General features: G+C 43.8%; 1 protein-coding gene across 2 annotated transcripts in view; it reads right to left on the bottom strand.

Moving 5' to 3' along the window:
* NALCN (sodium leak channel, non-selective) overlaps positions 1–17,968 on the bottom strand; it is an 897,007-nt gene that overhangs the window by 138,548 nt on the left and 740,491 nt on the right. For both annotated transcript variants that reach the window (XM_082245388.1, XM_082245387.1), the window contains 2 exons: positions 17,109–17,200; positions 16,903–17,025 (listed from right to left, as the gene is read on the bottom strand). In XM_082245388.1, coding sequence (XP_082101514.1) covers positions 16,903–17,025; positions 17,109–17,200 — 215 coding nt within the window. The remainder of the gene's footprint in view (positions 1–16,902; positions 17,026–17,108; positions 17,201–17,968) is intronic.

The following is a 17,968-nucleotide window of genomic DNA, read 5'->3' on the forward strand; positions in this document are numbered from 1 at the left end:
TCGGCTGCCAATGGCGCCGATTTTAAAAAAAGTGACAGTTTAAAAAAATTGGATTTTTTACTTACCGTAAAATCCATTTCTCTGATGTTAATTGACGGAAACAGCTGCTGATCTTCATAACCATCGGGTTATACTGCCCCCTACAGGAGTAGGACAACAGGCAGAAAAAGAATCTGGCTACGCCTATGGGCAGTCCTAGGGGGTATATTCCCTTCTCCCTGCTATAGTTACTCTGTTTTGTTACAAGCAGTGTCAGAAAAATTACAACTCCACAGAGGGGTGGATGATGCAGTGTCTGTCAATGAACAGATTTTACGGTAAGTCAAAAATCTCATTATCTCTTTTGTTCATTGACGGACACAGCTCCTGATTTTCATAGCCATTGGAACGTCCCAAAGCAGTGTTAAACATGAGCGGTGGGAACAGCAAAAACATTTCCCAGGCTAAACAGTTGCCAACCAGGCAACAGGAGCTCAACCAAAACAACTGGAGCCCACCTGAAAAAAAAAACAATATAACCTCAAAGAGGATCAAGTCCTCTAAACAGCAGCCTGCAAAACCTTGTGGCCAAAGGAAGCATCCTCAGATGCTAACACATCCATTTTATAGAACTTTCTGAAAGTGTGCACCGACGACCAGGTGGCCGTCTTGCAAACCTGTGTCTCTGATGCCTTATGACAGAAGGCCCAGGAGGCAGTAAACGCCCAAGTTGAGTGCGCCTTGACAGGGAAAGGAGGAACCTGACCCTTGATGGAATAGGCCTGAATCACCATCTGTCTGATCTATCTGGAAACGGTTGCAGAGGAAACATGAAACACTTTCCGCGGCCCATCCGTAATAGTGAGTCTGACTTCCTAAAAGACTCCGTAGCTGCCAGGTACACCCTAATTGCCCGGACCACATCCAAGGCATGCAAGGCAAGTTCCTTTGGATGTTTCAGCCTGGGACACAGGGAAGGCAACACAATGTCTTCATTCAAATGAAAATCAGGGAAAACCTTTGGGAGGAGTGATGGACAGGGGCAAAAAAACACCTCATCTCTGTGAATCACTAAGTAAGGTGAATGACAGGATAACGCCACCAGTTCCAACACCCTGCATGCAGAGGTGATAGCCACCAAAAATGCAACCTTCTGAGACAGCGTAAGCAAGGGAATCTCCCAAAGATTATCAAAAGGAGGCTTCTGGAGGACTGAACGCACCAAATTGAGGTCCCAAGGCGCCAAGGGACCGCATTGGAGGAACCAAATGTCCGACACCCTAAAGAAAGGTAGGCACCAGGGAGTGTGTGGTCAAGGGTCATTGAAAGAAGGTACTCAAGACCAATTTCTGTTCAACCCCCATTGAAGGAAGGTCAAATTAGGAGCCACCGTGAAGGAGCGAGGATGAACCCCAAGATACTCACACTACACAATGTACATCTTCCACGTACGATGGTAGATCTTCCTAGAAGTAGATTTCCTAGCTTTTAACAGCTTTGGAATCACCGACTCATATAAACCTCTATTCCCATCAGAACCTAGTGTTCAACAGCCAAACCGTCAAAGCCAGCGACTGTAAAGCAGGATGGAAGATTGGTCCTTGGGACAGCAGATCCTCCCTGAGAGGAAGCTTCCAAGAAAGGTTGATGACCAGCTGCACCAGATCGGCATACCAAGCCTGGCGAGGTCAGTCTGTAGCCACTAAGATGACTGGAATCCCTTCTGTCTTGATCCTGTGTAGAAGTCTTGGTAGAATCTTGAGAGGAGGAAAGGCATAAATTAGATGATACTGACCCCACAAGGCCACCAGCGCATCCGTGGCATCCGCCAGAGGATCTCGTGACCGATTCACAAACCTCTACACCTTTCTGTTGAGCCGAGACTCCAACAGATCCACCTCGGGGATGCCCCACCAGAGACACAACTGATGAAACACCTCTGGATGAAGGGACCACTCCCCATGGTCAAACACCTGCCAACTGATGTAATCCGCCTGCCAGTGTTCCACCCCAGAAATGTATACAGCAGAGAGGGCTGGGGGCTGGAACTAACCATTCTGCCCACCTTAGAATGCCGGGTACCTCCCGAGCTGACAGGATGCTTTTTGTGCCCCCTTGGTGATTGACATAAGCCAAGGCCATGGCATTGTCCAATTGAATATGCTCTGGACATCCCTGAAGACGATCCGTCCAATGGTCCAGGTACAGTCTGATCGCTTGGAGTTATAAGACATTCATCCAGTGTTTAGATCCCCTAAGCAGAATTTTTGTTGAGGACTCTTCCCCAGCGAGACAGGCTGGCATCTGTGGAGACCACTGTCCAATACAAGGGGAGGAAGAATTTGCCCAGCTGAAGCACCGGAGAACAAAGCTTTCATATCAGGGACTCCGTTCCCCGGCCTCAGATCTGATTGTCCAAAGACTGTGGAGTTCTGTGTCCTATTTGGCAAGAATCTCCCTTTGCAGGGTCCTTGTATGGAACTGTGCAAATGGAACCACCTCGAAGGTAGACACCATCAGGCCCAGCACCCGCATGCAAGTCCGGAGGGATAACCATTTGCTGGACAGCAGGAGATGAATTGCATCCTGCAATGTCTGGAGTTTGTCCAGAGGAAGGAGCACTCTGGCTAAGGCTGAGTGATCCAGAGTCAGACCCAGATAGTCCAGCTTTGTGGACGGAACCAGAGCAGACTTCTGAAAATTCAGAATTCAGCCAAACTCCTTCACAGTTCGTTTGGTGATTTCCAGATTTTCCACCAGAGCAGTAGGGGACTCGCAGAAGGAGGTCGTCCAAGTTGCCCTGTACTGCGATCCCCCGTTGGTGTAACAATACTAGTACCGAGGCTAACACTTGTGAAGATCCGAGGACCAGAGGCGAGACCAAAGGGTAACCCCACAAACTGATAATGCTCCTCTCCCACAGCAAAGTGCTGGTGACAGGCACATATTGGAATATGAAGGTAAGCATCCTTGATGTTGGAAGGAAAGAACTTTGCCGGGGGACAAGAGTGGAACTCTATCTTGTAGTCAGACCGAACGACTTTGTGAATACACTTGTCTTGTACCAGGGAAATCCATGGGTTCAGAAACCAACAAAGACGTTGCCCCCACCCCCGATACGAGTGAGGGTGCACTCTCATGCTGAAGAAGCCTTGTCTGCAGGTCTGGATGGACCCTGAGGGACGAAAAAACTTCTTATGAGCCAAGAAGGAGGGCCCACGTCTGCAAAGAGGTTCCTTGCCCTTAGTAGCCTGTGGAAGAAAAGTACTCTTGCCCCCTGTGAGACCTTTAATGATGTCATCCAGGGTAGCCCCAAACAGGCGATACCCTTGAAAGGGGAGATTAGACAAAGCCTTTTTAGAAGTCTTATCCACAGATGAGCTTTTAAACCAAAAGACACGCCAAAGGACATCACAGATAAACTGCAGCCCCTGTTTATAAAACATTGCCCTGGATTGCAAAGCACAAACTGTATACTTTTTAAAGCAATGACCTTTTTCTAGGAAAATAGGTGGGTAATGTAAGAATACATTTCACCTTATCACAGCCACTCTTATGATTAAAGCATTTTAATTCACTTAAAGCGGAGTTCCGGGCACAGAAGTCATTTTTCACTGAACATACCCCAATGGCTAGCCTCTGATCTGTCCCGGTTCGCACTTACCTTTTAGCAGAAATACTTACTTATAAAATTTCTTCCACAGCGTTTCCATCTCTCTTGTGGGCAGCTGAAGCCGGTGCGGTCCTCTTCTGTGTCTTCTTCCGCGTCTTCTTGTCCCAGAATGCGCCTGCACCGGCCCCTCTCGTCACTTCCGGTGCGGCGCCGCATTCCTCCACAGCTTCTGGGCATGCCCAGAAGCTGTTTAGCAGGGGAATGCGGCGTCGCCCGGAAGTGACGAGCGGGGCCGGTGCCGTCGCATTGATTCCTGGGAGCGATGATGTTCAGCTCCCAGGAATCAGTGCAAGCCAGGAAGTGACGGGTGAGGGAGGAAGTGAAGACTAGGTGAGTATCTTCGATCTTCAATTACAAGGTGAGTGAATAAAAAAAAAAATCTAACTATCCAATTCTGTTTCAGGTTAAGGGGAAGAAGCGGACGGGCACAAAAAAAATATCGATTTTGTGCCCGGAACTCCGCTTTAAATCATGCCAGACAATGTAAGATTGTCTGTAATATGGTTGAGTTCTGGAGAACCAGAACCCTGTAAGATTTAGCAGTCAATAGACAAGAAATCCCTGAGGCTGTTCTCCTTAATGAAAATTCAAAATAATTTTTTCTCTTTCTCATATGATATTCCGTGGTTATAATATTCCCTTATACTAAACCACTTTAGGACCAGGCCTATTTCTGACACTTGTTGTTTACAAGTTAAAATCAGTATTTTTTGCTAGAAAATTACTTAGAACCTCCAAACATTATATATTTTTTTTTTATCAGAGACCCTAGAGAATAAAATGGAGATCTTTGCAATACTTTATGTCACACCATATTTGCGCAGCGGTCTTACAAACGCAATTTTTTTGGAAAAAATACACTTTTTTGAATTGAAAAATAAGAAAACAGTAAAGTGAGCCCAATTATTTTCTTTAATGTGAAAGATAATGTTACGCCGAGTAAATAGGTATCCAAAGAATGTAATGCTTCAAAATTGCACACTATCGTGGAATGGCGACAAACATTGGTACTTAAAAATCTCCATGGGCGACAATTTAAAAATGTCTACAGGTTACTAGTTTGGAGTTACAGAGGAGTTCTAGTGCGAGCATTATTGCCCTCACTCTAACGATCGCGGCGATACCTCACATGTGCAGTTTGAACATTGTTTACATATGTAGGCGTGACTTGTGTATGCATTAATTTCTGCACGCAAGCTCGGAGGGACAAGTGCTTTAAATTTTCTTTTTTTTTCTTATTTATTTTACCTTTTATTTTTTATTTTTACACTGTCCCTATAAAAGTTATTTTTTTTCTTTGATCACTTTTATTTCTATTACAAAATTAAAATATGAGATCTGGGGTCAAAAAGACCTCAGATCTCACATTTACACTTAAAAGCAAAATAGAAAAAAAAAATTTACTTTTTTTCAGCATGAAAAAAATTTAATTTTTTTCAGGATGAAAAAAATTTAATTTTTTTCAGGATGAAAAAAATGGGCCCTTTAGGGCGTTGGGAGGAAGTGATGGATGACATCACTCTGGTCCTCCAAAGCCATAGAGTCGAGTGGGGGCCATCTTTCCCTCACTCGATTTCCTGCACAGCACCTGAGAGGACCTGACTGTTTTCCCTGCTACCGGCAGCTCCAGTAAGCGTGGAAAACTACCAGGAAGCGGCAGAAGGGGGGGGGGCACCTCTCCGGCCGCCCATAAAAGTGATCCTGCAGTGAATCCGCCACTGGGACCACTTTTATGTGAAAGAGGACCTCCCCCCTGTAAGAAAATACCAAGGTTTTGGCAGCTATCTACTGCCATAACCCCGGTATTTAACGTCAACATACCGACCTAAACTGCGACGGGTGGTCCGGAAGTGGTTAATTTCTATCAAAAGATTTCCTTTTTATAAGCTATTCACTATATCTTCTTTTGCGGAGATAACATGGCACAATAGGTAATCGATAATTACATTTTTCAGAATGTTTTGGGCATTTTTACTCATTGATGTGTATTTTTTGTCCATTTCCCTTTTCAGCTTTTCATTCTTTTCTTGTTTTATTTTACTTTTTTCCCATTTCTTCTCAATCTCTCCTCCTTTTCCTTCAACTACTTAATTAAGCTTATCTTAGCATTCTTCCTCAAATTCATTTGTATATACAAACTAGACAGAAATGTTTAACATCTTTATTGCTAATTCTACAACTCAGGCCAGTAATATTGAGGGAGTTTACACTATGACAAAGAATGTTTTAGTCATTTTGCCTTCTTAATATTATTTGGGCATGCTTTTCTCTAGGTTATCATAATGTGCTACAGTATTCAATGTGCCCACTTGATATAAGAGCTCTGTTAAATAAAATTCTGGTGTCCAAGACGGCAAGGTGACCAGATAGGCTTCCTGGAGCTCTGCTGGAGAGATGTGCTTCTTTTCTCCTTGCCTGGGAACATTTAATATCCTGCACTGGTGCCTTGACAGCAGATGCCTCACAGGCTTTCTGGGTATACTAAAGGGGGTAAGAAGCTCTGCTTTCCCCTAGGGATACTCACTACAGCTAGCCTTGAACCTCAGGTTGGAGCCACGTTTCAACATGGCATCTCAGACAGACCCAACGGAGGAGCCCGCTCTCCCTGTGCCAGGGATTCCGGAGGTTATGACAGCCATCACTACCTGCCAATCTGCTCCTACCACCAAAACTAAAGTGGTGTAGCTGGACATTGGAATGATCCGGCAAGACCTAGACAAAATCTGCTCCCGGCTGACTAATGCAGTGCTGAGGGTAGGCCACATGGAGGACATGGCGGCAGTACATACAGTTGCAATCCGCACCCTACAATCCAAGTTAAAGGTGCTCGAGTACTGTGCTGAAGATGCAGAGAATCACTGTAGACAGAACAATATCCGCATCATTTTGCTGGCTGAGGGAGTAAAGGGCAAGAAGCCCACGGTCTTCATTGAGAAGCTACTGCAGTCCCTACTGCCTGCTGCCCAGCTTTTACCTTACTTCAATGTGAAAAGGGCCCACCGAATGCACCACAGCCTGGCCCACAGGCCCCCCCCCTCGCATTTTATCCCATGGCTTCTAAACCTTAGAGACTGGGATGAAATACTTTGGGCCACACGGCTGGCTGGGGAGCTGGTTTCTGGACTATTTCATGGAGACTCAGAATCTCCAAGGGTCCTTTTACTCAGTTTAAAGCCATGCTGAGAGCCAAAGAGATCCTGTGCAGTATTCTCCTTCCATCTAAATTGAATGTCATTGATAGGGAGACGGTTCACTTTTCTACCACCCCTAAGGATGCCGCAGCCTGGCTGGAGTCCCTGCTTTTCTACCCTACCTGCCTTATTTGTTGTATTTTGTGTTCTACCACCATTAGATGTGAACTTAGCTCTGAACATGTGACACTCTATGGAGAAGTTGCTGCTATGATTGGCTGGAGCCTGGATGACTGGGGAGGTCCCCTCTTTCCCCCTTCTTTAGTTGTGAAGATGCCCTGTGATTTCTGTACTGGCTGCACTATGTCACTACTTGTCACTACGTCTGCAATTGGTGATCTATTTTGTTGCACCAACATAAGTTCACTAAGTTTGTGTTCCTGGTTGTAAGATCCTGGTACTTTCAGTACCTTCTAGCCTCTTACTTCCGGGTTGCGTTCCACCATTCAGGTAGATGGAACGCATATAGCTGCATGTCTCTTTAACAACTGATGACGTCATCACTAGGCGCCGCTCTGAGCGGCTATTTCAACCGACGGTCTGCACTCACAAGGTGTTCGTGCAACCGCTCATAATACAAGCCTGACTGACGCTGCCGTATCCTCCAGCTATCTACCCTATACCTGGACTGACCGGAGCCTCGCTACTTGATCCTTTACCTCGCTACCTGATCCTTACCCTCGCTCACCAGCCTGTGATAAGTACCCCGCAGGGGATCCCTTCCTACTAAACCACTTGCTATATCTTTCTGCATAATAAGAACTGTTACTAAGCTCTAAGATACATGCTCTCACCATCTATCACCTGCATCGCTACCTAGAGTGTTAGCTCTTGAACCTACTACCACCTGTAACCTATATCCTTGTGTTTGCTTAGCATATCCTGTACACTTCATCTGTTATCACCTATCACCTATTACCTGTACATGATTGCTATCTCTCCTGCATACTATCTATCACCATCTGCTATCACTCCTGCAACATTACCACCTGAGTGCTTAATATTATTTGCTATCACTACTCAAGCCTATCCCTTCAGTATATCACCTCACTACTATTGCATAGACCTCTATCACTCCAACAACATCATCTCTGAGTGTTTGTGTGTGTGCATACTGAAGCAGGCTGAACCACCATGATGAGTCAAGAGAGTTGGATAAGGTGATTCAACACATCTCTACACGACTACTGATTGGAAATTCTGCAGCTGCAAATCCAGTTCACAAAATCAAACCCCAGAGCGTTACAGATTGCACGAACCCGAAAAAATGGATTCAGCAGATTTAGCCACTCATGTGATGCACCTAACACAAAAGGTAGATGCATTAATTGTTTCTCTTACCGAAGTGCAAAAAGAAAATCAGACTTTGAGACAGCAGGTAGCCCGTGTATCACAGCTCACTGCTGCTCAACCCCGTGAGCCCAAAATAAACCCTCCACAAGTGTTTACAGGTGATCGGAAAAAATTTTGTGAATTTAAAAACGCATGTCAATTGCTTTTTAATTTAAAACCTCGTACTTACAATACAGACCAAATTAAAGTCTGTACTACTATATCATATAGGTCAGGTGATCCACGGGCCTGGGCAGACTCCTTCTTTGAGAAAAACGACCCTCTTCTCAACTCCTATCATGCGTTCTTAGCAGAACTTTCTAGCCTGTATGAAGACCCAAACAGGCAGAGTACTGCTGACACCCAATTGAGGGCTTTAAAACAGGGAAGGAGACCTGTTGAAGACTTCGTAGCAGAGTTCAAGAGATGGACCCTAGATTCAGGGTGGAATGACGCATCTCTACGAACCCAGTTCAGGCTCGGGTTATCCGAAGCCGTAAAAGACGAGCTCGCCCGAGCGGATTTACCTGGCACTTTGGATGCCTTAATACAACTTAGCATCAATATCGACAGACGGTTACGAGAAAGGAAGGCTGAGAAAATGGGAGTACCATTAACCAATCCTTCTCGATTTTCGTCCTCTGACCCTACTCCTATGGAGGTAGGAATTATACGTCCACCATTGTCGTCTGTTGAACGAGCCAGGAGAAAATCTCAAAATCTCTGCATGTATTGTGCATCCGCTGATCATCTGATAAGCGTCTGTCTGTAAGATCCTGGTACCTGCGGTACCCTTCCAGCCTATTATTTGTACATTACGTTCCACCGTATAGATAGGTGGAACGCATCTAGTACCTGTCCCTTTAAATTCCATGACCTCATCAGTGAGTGCCGCTCTGAGCGGCTATTTCAACCGCCGGCATTCACTCACATGTGTTCGTGCAAACCGCTTGCTACAGCATTACCTAACGCTGCCGAATCCTCCAGCTATTCCCTAATACCTGGATTGACCGAGACTTGCTACAACATCTTGTATCTCGCTACAAGATCATTACCTCACCGCCGGAACCCTCTCCTTACAAACCTACCATTGATAAGTACCCCACAGGGGAATACCTTCCTAATCTACTTTCACTACTACTCTGCTTACTAAAGACTATTGCTACTCTAAGAACTATACTGTTACATCTAACATCTGCACCGCTACTTAGATTGCAAGCTCTTGAGCCTATTACCATCTTGTCACTGCACTAGCCTAGCATCTCCTGTACACTTCATCTGCTCTTCACTACCACCTGTTACCTGTACATGATTGCTATCCTAAGTGCTTACTATCACCATCTGTTACCTCTTACCATTGCTATCACTATCCATGCCTGTCCCCTCAGTATCACCTCTATACTTTCACATATAAACATATCACTCCAGGAACATCTTTAATGAGTGTCTGTGTTTGTGTATGTGCTTGCTGAGACAGGCTGATGCACAATGATGAGTCTTGAGAGTTGGATATGGTAGTTCAACACATCTCTACATGACTACTGAGTGTAACTTCCGCAGCTGCAAATCCACACCACACAAATAAACGCCGGAGCGTTACACTGTCCCCTTGTCCTCAAAAAAGAGGGTAAGTGTTCACATGTGTTACTGGGGGGATTAACGACTTCTTTTTCTAATCCCTATCTTTTCATTCATTTGATCTTACAGTGGGACCAAACTAGAATCACTACTAAGGCTATGATCGACACAGGATCTTGTAGGAACTACATTGACACTAGTTTTGTTGCTTTGAATAAAATACCTATTATTTCAAAACCTATCCCTATCTCTGTCAGTTTAATTAACGGTATTCCGTTATCTTCTGGTCCAATTACCAATCAAACACAAGGACTTCTTGTTACTACTAACAAGTCTCACGTTGAGACCACCACCTTTGATGTATTACCTTCACCACATTTTCCCATTATTTTTGGGCTTCCCTGGTTGCATATACATCAACCAAACATTGATTGGAAAACACGGACCCTAACTTTCCCCTCTCACTATTGCGAGACCACGTGTAACCTCCAATCTTATAAAAAAATCCTGTCCATGGTGTCGGATGAATTCACACCACCACCATGCTATCAGGACTTGTCTGAAGTCTTCCTTGAGAAAAATGCTCAAGTATTGCCTCCCCATAGGGACTATGATTGTTGTATCGATCTACTCCCTAACAGTAAACTACCTTTCGGACATGTTTATCCTCTATCTCAGGATGAACTTTCTCATCTTAAGGAATACTTAGATGAGAATTTAGCGAAAGGGTTTATTAGACCCTCTACTTCTTCCACAGCTGCAGGACTTTTCTTTGTCCGCAATAAGGATCTAAGTCTTAGGCCTATCATTGACTATAGGCAGTTAAATACTATTACTATAAAGGATCGCTATCCTCTACCTCTCATTCCGGAACTCATTGAACAAGTGCGTGGAGCCACTTACTTTTCAAAGTTGGACCTAAAAGGGGCTTACAATCTCATCCGCATCCGTGATGGGGATGAGTGGAAGATGGCATTCAGAACTAGATACGGACTATTTGAATATCTAGTGATGCCCTTTGGATTGTGTAATGCTCCCGCAGCATTCCAACGCTTCATAAATTACATCTTCAGAGACCTACTCGATGTTTGTGTTGTGGTATATCTGGATGATATACTCATTTACTCTCAATCCTTGTCTGAACATGTAAGACATGTACGACTTGTGTTGTCCAGATTACTCGCACACAATTTATATGTAAAGCTGAAGAAATGCCTATTCCATAAGGAAGAAGTATTATTCCTAGGATACATCATATCAAAGAATGGCATTAAGATGGATATGAGCAAGATATTGTGTATTCTGGATTGGCCTGTACCAACAACTCGTAAGGCATTACAACGATTCCTCGGATTCTCAAACTTCTATAGGAAGTTCATCAAGAACTTCTCTTCTATCGTAAGACCGCTCACACAACTCACAAGTGTGAAAAAAACATACAAATGGTCTGAAGAAGCAAATAAAGCTTTCCGCTTGTTAAAATCAAGCTTCACTTCTGCTCCCATACTACGCCATCCAGACCCATCCCTCCAATACATCCTAGAGGTGGATGCGTCAAATATGGCTGTAGGAGCAGTTCTTTCCCAACGACCAACAAATGCTTCTCCACTTCACCCAGTTGCTTTTTTCTCTAAATCACTAAGTAGCCCAGAGGTGAACTACCCAGTGGGTGAAAAGGAGCTGCTTGCCATGAAACTGGCACTTGAAAATTGGCAACATTTACTCGAAGGTACCCGGTTGCCAATACTCATATATACAGATCATAAGAATCTCCAATACCTTCAGATCAACAAGACCGTTTCCCATCGGCAGGTACGGTGGTCATTATTCTTCCTAAGATTCAATTTCTTAGTGACCTACACTCCTGCAGATAAAAACAAGAAGGCGGATGCGTTATCACGGTTAACCGAAGATAACTGTGCTGAAATCCCTTCACTTCCTATAATACCCCATGATCGTATTATTGGTGTTGTTCGTTCCTTAAAGGAAGAGATTCTGCACAGCCTAGGGCTGGATTCACCACCACCACAACTAAGTGCTGATGCAGAAGGCTTCCTCTATTTTGACAACAAACTCTACATACCTCCTGGTATGCGTACTAAAATTTTAGAACTATCACATGACGTACCTATGGCAGGACATATGGGTATGACTAAGACATTTAATTTACTCACCAGGCAATTTTGGTGGCCTGGAATGAAGACGTCTGTACAGAAATTTGTTTCCTCATGTGACATCTGTGCAAGGTCCAAAATTTACACTACAAAACCATTTGGTATACTTTGCAGTCTACCAATACCCAAAGTTCCATGGGAAGTTGTGTCTCTAGACTTCATAGTAGAGTTACCACCTTCCAAAGGATTTACTACCATCTTAGTGTCAGTGGACCATCTGACAAAGATGGCACATTTCATTCCTATTCGCAGACTACCTTCATCTAAGGAAACAGCGGAATTACTGGTGAAACATTTGTTCAAACTACATGGAATTCCAAAGACTCTCCTATCTGACCGGGGATCACAGTTCATCTCTAAGTTTTGGCAAGCTCTATGTCGCATATTGCGTATTGAGCGGAAGCTTACTTCCCCTTATCACCCACAGACTAATGGGCAAACTGAAAGAGTCAACCAGTGTATTGAACAATATTTACGTTGCTACACCTCATACCTACAGGATGATTGGGTGGACCTCCTCCCTTTGTCAGAATTTGCTTATAATAATGCAACCCACAGTACTACTAAGCAAAGTCCGTTCTACCTAAACTATGGGTTTCATCCCACACTTCTTCCACCACGCATCCTACCATCAAGTAATCCAGTAGCCTCTGACTATCTCACCCAAATAAAAGACTCTCTGGATTTACTTAACACCACCATATCACATGCTCATAGCCAACAAAAAAGGTACTACGACCTTCGTAGAAGACCTTCCCCTCAATACACTATTGGGGATCTTGTCTGGCTATCTACAAAAAACTTGAGGTTGAAAATCCCCAGTAAAAAGCTTGGACCTCTGTTTTTGGGACCTTTCCCAATCGAGAAACTCATAGGAAAGTCTGCGGTTCGACTCACATTACCGGCGGATCTTAAAATACACCCCATTTTTCACGTATCGCTATTAAAGCCACATATACCCAACCAAGGGATTAGACCTACCATCTTACCTCCACCTCCAGTACAAGTTGAAGGTGGAGAAGAATTTGAGATTAGGGAGATTTTGGATTCTCGTATCCACAGAGGAAAACTCCAATATCTCATCAGATGGAAAAACTATGGACCCCAAGACGACACCTGGTTGGATGCTTCTGACGTTCACGCATCCAGGCTTATACGAAGATTTCACTCCAAATACCCTGAGAGACCAGTGCTATAGGCCTTCTGGAGCCGGCCTTAGGGGGGGGGTACTGTAAGATCCTGGTACTTTCAGTACCTTCTAGCCTCTTACTTCCGGGTTGCGTTCCACCATTCAGGTAGATGGAACGCATATAGCTGCATGTCTCTTTAACAACTGATGACGTCATCACTAGGCGCCGCTCTGAGCGGGTATTTCAACCGACGGTCTGCACTCACAAGGTGTTTGTGCAACCGCTCATAATACAAGCCTGACTGACGCTGCCGTATCCTCCAGCTATCTTCCCTATACCTGGACTGACCGGAGCCTCGCCACTTGATCCTTTACCTCGCTACCTGATCCTTACCCTCGCTCACCAGCCTGTGATAAGTACCCCGCAGGGGATCCCTTCCTACCAAACCACTTGCTATATCTTTCTGCATAATAAGAACTGTTACTAAGCTCTAAGATACATGCTCTCACCATCTATCACCTGCATCGCTACCTAGAGTGTTAGCTCTTGAACCTACTACCACCTGTAACCTATATCCTTGTGTTTGCTTAGCATATCCTGTACACTTCATCTGTTATCACCTATCACCTATTACCTGTACATGATTGCTATCTCTCCTGCATACTATCTATCACCATCTGCTATCACTCCTGCAACATTACCACCTGAGTGCTTAATATTATTTGCTATCACTACTCAAGCCTATCCCTTCAGTATATCACCTCACTACTATTGCATAGACCTCTATCACTCCAACAACATCATCTCTGAGTGTTTGTGTGTGTGCATACTGAAGCAGGCTGAACCACCATGATGAGTCAAGAGAGTTGGATAAGGTGATTCAACACATCTCTACACGACTATTGAGTGGAAATTCTGCAGCTGCAAATCCAGTTCACAAAATCAAACCCCAGAGCGTTACACTGGTCTAGCCGAGGGGATTTTGAACCCAGTTAATATTACCACTTCAGCATCTACTGTTCTGACTTTTATGAATGTTACATCTATCTTATGCTTCCTGACCCTGGGGATATCGACTGAAGAGGCCATTTGACTGCATGCCTTCAGATTTAGGGCTGGTTATTGGGAAAATAAGTGTTCCTTTTTATATATATTATATGTGAGGGGTTGGGGGATTAGATGTCAGCAGTTGCTGATTGGTTTTGGTTCTTCACTTGCTGTTTTTATTCTTTTTATAATTTAGACTGTATGGGATGCCTTTAAGGCCTAGCCCCGAGGGGTACTACATGGCATGGATTTCTGTAGCTCGGAGGGCTTCTACACAATCTCTTGAAGAGATTAAGGGATGTCCAACAAAAAGCGACAGCGTATGTGGTAAACCTGGATCAGACTAGCTATAAGGCCTGGCAGCATGCCTTGAGGGAAGTAGCTTTTCTTTGGGTTAAGCGGATCCAGAATTCTCTGTTGCACACAGCTCAGTTTTTAAACATGGCAACAAGAATTGCAAGTTGTTGGCCTCGCTGGCTATGATCACAATGGACACCTCGTTGAAGTTGGTTGACCAATTTAAGTACTTGGGTATTCAGGTCCGGTAGGAGCCGTATAGCTTTCATGACCTAAATTTGTGTCTGCTACTGCTTCAACTTCATGAAAAATGTGCCTGTTGGGCTACTCTGCCATTGAATCTCATGGCACGTATCAATCCTTCTAAAACCAATTTTTCTGCCTAAATTGATTTATGTCTTTTGCAACTGCCCCGTCTGGATACCTAACACTTTCTTCAGAGAGTTTGACCAATGTAAAGAGAAATTTATATGGGGGGTGCCCTCCCTCGGTTGGCTAACTCCACTTTACATCTTTTGGTGCTGTATGAAGGGCTGACGTTGCCAGACAATCGGACCCACTACTGCACGGCTATTCTTGTTACCATCTGCTGGTGGTTTATGCACTCCCGGGCCAATACCATGGTTTTCTTAAAAGCTGCCCTGCTGGGGTCGTTTCAAGAGCTTGGTAACCTGGTATATAGGGGCCCTGGGGCATATTCTGGTATCCCACACACCACTAGGATGATACTTAGGGTTTGGGCTGTGGCTAGGCAAAGATTTCTACGGCCCAATTGTTGGTCACCCTACTACCCACTCTGGGGAAACCGCAACCTATCACATTTTCGTCTTCTGCCTGATCCTCAGCTTTGGGCCCGTTTTGGTGTCAAATGATGTTAGGCGAGTTCCTTGCTCTCTCATTCTGACCTTAGGGTGAAATTTAGACTATCGAGATGGATGCACTTCCACTATTTTCAATTATGCCACACAGACCAAATGCAATTCCCTGATTCCTCGAGCCTAGTTATGGACCCTATTGAGAAGCTCCCTACACATGAGTCCCTATCTAAACCTCTGTCTTCTCTACTTGGCCTTGCTTAGTGTGAAATCCCCTAAGATAGAAAGGCTGTGGGAAATGTGGACGGTAGACCTTCCTGACCTTGATAAGGAAGACTGGGAGGACTGTCTTGAGGATAGCACCAAACTACTTGATAAAGGGGATACATTGATTCAGATGAAATTCTTACATAGGGTGTACTGTATTCTTCAGAGACTGCACAAGATTTACCCTCATAGATCATCAGATTGCCCCCGCTGTCGAGTTGGTGTAGGCACATATTTACATTTGTTCTGGAGTTGTCTGGGGGTGGCACGGTTTTGGGCAAACTTCCATCTCCAGCTGACCCTCCCGGTCTCCCCCCAAACTGGCACTGTTGAGTATACCAGAGAAAGGGCAACAGTCCAGATGAACTAAACTATTATTCTCATAGTTGTTATACTACGCCAAGAGAGAAATTATACTTAAGTAGAATGCTCATTACCCTCCCGTAGTTTCTGTGGAAAAATCCATTAACACCGCTCTTCCTATGTAAAAACGTACTTGTATTAGTAGGAATTGACCCATGAAGTTTGAGAGGGTTTGGCAGCCATGGGCAAATTAGCAGAGGAGCGTCTATACCAATTGCTCATCCTGTCAGGGTGCTGATGTGGCTGCGGTACCCTATCTTATTCAATGTCAGATGCTGTTGTGGGGCATTGACACTGCTATGGTTTATATACGGGCTTGTGTGTACTTGTGTTAGGCCATTTAGACATTGAGTTTTTGATACTGTCAGTTTATGTTCTGCCCTGATTCCATTCTTTATTCCTGACTTTTGTACCATGCCAATGTTTTCAATAAAGGAACATTCTGTTTGTTAAAAAAATTTAAAATAATGTCGACTGCACCTTGCCTTCATATCATTTACGGCTTCTTGAATTATTTTGAATCTTTTGAAAAATAAATACAAAGTTAAATCATTTGAGTTTTGAGTTGTTCTGTAAGAGATACTGCAAGTGCCTCCTGGGTAAAATACGTACAAGCATTATCAAGAGGGAAAAGTTTCTCAACCTAGATTAACAAAAGTACAGCTTGCCAACAGAAATGTTCTATATATCCAAAGCATGCATTTCTTTAGTTAAAAAAAAGTGATTGTAAAGATTTGCTTCTCTAGTACAGTATATCTAAAGACTTCTAAATCCTACTTACCTACCAAAGAAAACATTTTGAATTTTTGCCAGAAACCGCATTAGGATATTTTGATTATTATATTCAAAACATTACACTTCTGTATTATTGTTATAGGGATGGAAAAACTGTAAAGTAACAATCCAATAAAAGTAATTGAGAAGTTTGTTATGTCTATCTATGTACCAAATTAGATAGCATAGAATATTTACAATATGTAAAAAGTATTTTGTAAAATCTACTGCTAAATACACTAAATGTAGTGAAGGTCTTTATTGATTCTGTTCTTTACTTACGCATTAAATCGAGCTCGAACAATGACTCGGCAAAAGTTCCTAAATCTATGCTCACGACCAACAATAAAGAGTGGCTTGTCAAAATATGGATGATTCTCTCGTAGCTCCTCTTCTTGTACTTTTCTATTAAACCAAAGATTGAAGTTAGGCTTTAATGTGAACATGTATTGTATATCTAAAAATATACACAGAAAAAACACAAATACCTTTTCATCTCTGCTTGCTCCTTCTTTTCTTGTATCATTTTAATTTCACTGTCTTCTCTCTGGGCATTTCTGTACCGTACTGTGTTGGAGTGCTACAATTTTAGAGGGGTAAGAATACAAATCCCATAAAAATGTATCCAAAAATACTACACAGTTTACCCTGTTTTCCCAAATGCATTTTAACCTTTTACTGATTCTCAGATTTTCCTTCCCTATTTCCATTGTTTCTGACGTTGCTTTAATCGCTTCCCTCCCACCCACTTTACTAAAACAGCGGGGTTGGAGTTTTGTCTGTCTGAGCTGAAGTACCCGTACATCGATGAGAACAAGGCTGTGCAGCTGCGCTATCCCAATGCGCTTGTGTTCCCTGGACACAGCGCATCTCCACTCAGCAGAAGAGCTGTGTGATTGACCCTAATGATCACATGATGGCTGTGTCCAATCATTGCCATCATGTAATAAAAACAGAGCCACCTGTCAGAGCCTGTAATTGAGGAGAAGAAGAGATGATTCGTGTTGCCAGCCGGGGATCAGTCATTTTTCAGCCTTTTTTGTTTTTGCTTTACACACACTGATCACCCAGTTGGTGTCCCCACACAGAGTCCTCACACAGTGTCCTGTCACAGTGTAAAACATCTGGACACAAGACCAACATCTGGACAGGTGATCAACATCTGTCATACAGTACCAACACATCTGTATCAGGGATCAAATTCAGCAGTGCAACCTTAACAGGTCTAGAAAATTATTCAGGAGGAGGAGGCTTTCCAGATACTTCAGAGTATGATGAACGAGAGTAGCAGGGAACTCTCTCCATCAGACTTATATAGTGAGTATGAGCCAGCAGAAAGCAGTGGCTC

The sequence above is a fragment of the Pelophylax lessonae genome, assembly GCF_965119305.1.
Source record: "Pelophylax lessonae genome assembly, chromosome: 2".
In the NCBI taxonomy this organism is placed as follows: Eukaryota; Metazoa; Chordata; class Amphibia; order Anura; family Ranidae; genus Pelophylax; species Pelophylax lessonae.